Below are 4,141 nucleotides of genomic sequence, written 5' to 3' on the forward strand. Positions count from 1 at the left end.
TCTGTAGTTTGAATATCAAAATAAAAATACGCTAATAGTTAAGGGAGTAATAATAGAATTTACCCTTAATTAAAAATAGCGCATGGTCGTGGCTTTGACATTGCAATTCAATCCTAAAATTTCTTAGCTGGAACATTATTATTGGTTGATCACAGCAACTCTTATTGACCTTTCTCTTCATTGTCCCATACACCAAACTCACTCCCAGTTATCGGCGCGTCTTTTCCACCGTTTGACTCTGACAACTACGAGTCTACGACTAGCTATCAAACCCAGCAAACATATTGAAGTTAAAAATAAAGAAAAAAACAGAGAAAGGAAGCGAAAAAAGTCCTTTTTTTCTGGGTTTTGTTCGCCTTTAACAATGAACAAAGGCATGGTTTTTGGCGGTCGTGCGGCGTGTTTTCTGCCTATAATCTTGGTACTATGTTTAACGAGGAACAGTAATATATTACCGGTTGCTGAAGCTATATGGTTAACGATTCCAAGTTCAGGAACCAAGTGTGTTTCCGAGGAGATCCAGAGCAACGTTGTCGTTTTAGGTGATTATTATGTGATCGATGAAAACAACCCTGATCATATCCCCACCATCTCTGCCCGGGTAATTCTTTTACCTTTTCAACCAAATTCTCCATCTGGGTTTATCTGAGTTCTTCATTTTTCTTTTTACAATTTCAATACTTGTAGTTTAATGGGTTTGCAACTTTTGACGTTCTTCATCTGAAATTTTTGTTGTTGAAGCTTTTACTGGTTTAGTTGATCAGTGATTATGTTGCTACTTTTTATGTTTTGTTGATACAAGGTTTGAGTTTGGTGATCTGACGCGGTTCACACTGTGTGTCGAGAATTTATTGGGAAGATGATTTGGAGAGTTTGGAGAGTGTGGCCGGATTTGGGTAGAGTATCGGCCTTGTATTCAGCACCTGCCTCTTCCTGGAGATGGAGGAGAGAGCTTATATAGAGGAATTTGAGTGCTATTAGTAGAGCATTGGAGTGCTCTACTAGGGTGTGATTGTGTTGAGTAGTAGAGTCAGCAGTAGAGTCTTGAGCGATTCTATGAAATGTGTTTGGGGGAGCTTTTGAGTGGACTCTAATGCGACTTGGTGGTGGCACCCATGAATGGCGTGTGCGGGTTTGGCGAGCCTCTCTGGGCGAGGGGTTAGGTATAACAATGTTCGATTTTAATGTCATATATCTTGGCTTAGCCTTACTATGGGTATGATTTTGTATCCTTTTGCAAGTGTCGAGGATGTCTAGAATCTGTATTTATGGGGCAAGTCATATCCAAGGGTAAGCCTTTGCTTAATCTTCCTTTTTAAATATGAATGGGAGTTCTTTTTGGCTAAGGTCAGAATTTACCCTTTGATACTTTAGGATCCTTCAATGGATCCGTATGAATATTGGCAGAATAAGTTCTTTTCTTCAGTTTAAATTATAAGTATATATTTTTAATCCTATATGCAGTTAGCTGATCCATGAACATGGGGATAAGATATGTGCCTTCAGGTCCTAGGCCACCCCTCAAGGGAAGTCTTAGGTGCTTCTTTTTGTTTCTTAATCTGCAGAAGAACTATCCTTTCTGTTTGATGGAAAAGTCTTGAGGGTGGAAAAAAATAAAATTGTTTGGTTACCTTGGTATTGTTGAAGAATCCCTTTAACTTCGAGGAATTGTAAAAGTAAAATTAATTGGTCATTGAGGCTACTTTTGCATTTGATACTCTTTGTGTTCGAGTTGACAACTATGACAACTATCTGTAGCTCAGCCGAAACCAAATTAGATGAGGTCATCTACATGGAATTTTCTTCCTACTATCCTCGAATGATTGATATTATTGAGTTTGAAATGAACTACAAGCAGTAAGATATCTTTCAATAAGTTCAGATTCAGGTACTTAGAGAAAAATGAAGAGTTGGAGCGATATTGAGATCATTGATTTTAATTTTTATATGTTTTGGAATTTATCAGGGAAACTCATTCCAACTATCAATAGTTTTAACATGGTGATGCACATATCGAATTAGTAATTTACTTTCAAACTTACAACACCTTATATCTTGTTCTTTAGGTAACATCCCCTTTTGGGAACAATCTTCACCACAATGAAAATGCAACTCATGGTCAGTTTGCATTTACAACCAGTGAGTCAGGCAATTATCTAGCTTGTTTCTGGAAGGATGGCAGTCACCAAAAGGATTCCGAACTAACTTTGGGAGTTGACTGGAAAACCGGAATTGCTGCCAAGGATTGGGAATCAGTTGCAAAGAAAGAGAAAATAGAGGTGAGATCCTTGATGTCCTTTCAGTTGAAGTTTCTCATGGGACTTAAATCTCCATACCCATCCAAATTTCTTATGCATTATTATATTGCTTTCCATAGGGTGTTGAACTTGTTCTTAGGAGACTTCAAGGAATAGTGGAAACCATTCGCGGTAACCTAATCTATCTCAGAGACAGGTACTTTTCTTATCACACCTAAACTGTAGTTCAAGGTGTGAACATTATAGTGAAAACCCAAATCACAATTTATCGAAATAGCTTGAAATAAAAGCCTTAAGAAACTCAATGCTTAAAGGATCTGTTCATAGGTTCACAAGGTTTATACATCTTTATAGTATGAACATATTCAAATTAAGAAAATGTTAAAATAACATTTGCCTTTCTTTCCTGGATATCTTACAGAGAAGCAGATATGAGAGAAGTAAGTGAAGCAACAAATGCTAGAGTGGCATGGTTCAGTATCATGTCCCTTGGTGTCTGCATCGCGGTTTCGGTTTTGCAGATATGGTATTTGAAGCGTTACTTTGTAAAGAAGAAGCTCATCTAGATTATATACACAAGTAGTTTGTGAAGCAAAGTTAAAAATGTCTTTGAAGAACTAGAAAAAGGAAAGATAGAAGAATTCACTTAATTCTTGCTGTACCATTGACTTCCTTTCATTTCCTGCTGATTTGGGAATGAAGATTGGTGATGGTTTATTGTTCAATGGTCATATGAAAGTCTTCTTTTTTAAATCTAATTTATGGCACTTCCATTATGTATGTTGATGAGTGACAAGTGAAAAGAACAAATTAGTGGATAGTTTCAATTATCTCTAATCTTATCTATCCATTAGGTGAGGGATATTACCAGCAGTCCTGAGTGGGAGAAGGCATACCAATATGAGATACCTATTTTAGCTAAAGAACTCTCTGATGGCACCGAGGTTAGCCCCTTTTAGTTTTTTTTCTCTCTGGTTCGGCTGCATTAGTGCCTGGAAACTTGTATTATGGATGATTTTCTCTTTTTACTAGTTGGTTTGGTTAGCAATTTTACCAAAAATATCTTATATTATTGATTACCCCTTCTAGACCACACACCTCTTTAACATCCAACACATCTTTGATAACCTCAATCTTAGCTTTAGGAGGTTGCTGCACTTGGTCTGAAATTTCAGCTACATTGCTATCAAAACCCTCAAAAGAATACAATTCAAGAATATTAAAAATTGGGTTGATATGCAAATCAGAAGGCAACTTGATCGCATAAGTATTGGAGCTTATTTTGTTCAGCACCTTACAAGCCCTAACTTTTTTTTGACTTCAACTTGTGATAAGTGTCATTCAAAATCCTCTCTCGTCTCAAATGTATGGTAACTAAGGCTCCCTCTTCAAACTCCTTAACCCGATGATGTAGCTTAGCAGCATTAGCATAATTCTCATTGCTTGCTTTCATGGCAGCCATCAGCCCTTGATGAACTTCTCTTAAATGATCGGCAAAGCTTCTCCATCATCACTCACCCTAGTTCCAAGTGGGAAAAGAACCAAGTCAAGTACATGTTGAGGTTTGAGTATGTAGGCCGCTTTAGAAGGTATCTTCTTAATTGTTCTATTCACGGAGTTGTATGTGAACTCAAAACTCTTCATATGATTTCCGACAAGACAGCTAAGCATATTTTTCAAACTTCGATTAACAACCTTCGTTTGCCCATCTGTTTGTAGATGAAAAGTGTTGGAATTATTGACGAACCTCTTATAAAATGAAGTCAACCCATGAATGCTTCGAACATCTTTAAAATTTTATGGTCCATGCCATTCTCTGATGGACATACCTTCTTCAAATATGGTTTTATGCCCTTAGCAAAGACCAAAAAAAAAAAACCCCA

General features: G+C 37.1%; 1 protein-coding gene across 1 annotated transcript; it reads left to right on the forward strand.

The window, feature by feature from the left end:
- Positions 1 to 251: 251 nt before the first annotated feature.
- LOC105774024 (transmembrane emp24 domain-containing protein p24delta5) lies at positions 252 to 3,016 on the forward strand. The gene is made up of 4 exons (XM_012596326.2): positions 252 to 601; positions 2,067 to 2,279; positions 2,378 to 2,454; positions 2,680 to 3,016. The coding sequence occupies exons 1-4, from the start codon at positions 365 to 367 to the stop codon at positions 2,822 to 2,824; spliced, it is 672 nt and encodes a 223-aa protein (XP_012451780.1). The 5' UTR covers positions 252 to 364; the 3' UTR covers positions 2,825 to 3,016.
- The last annotated feature ends 1,125 nt before the right edge of the window (positions 3,017 to 4,141 follow it).

The sequence above is a fragment of the Gossypium raimondii genome, chromosome 6, assembly GCF_025698545.1.
Source record: "Gossypium raimondii isolate GPD5lz chromosome 6, ASM2569854v1, whole genome shotgun sequence".
In the NCBI taxonomy this organism is placed as follows: domain Eukaryota; kingdom Viridiplantae; phylum Streptophyta; class Magnoliopsida; order Malvales; family Malvaceae; genus Gossypium; species Gossypium raimondii.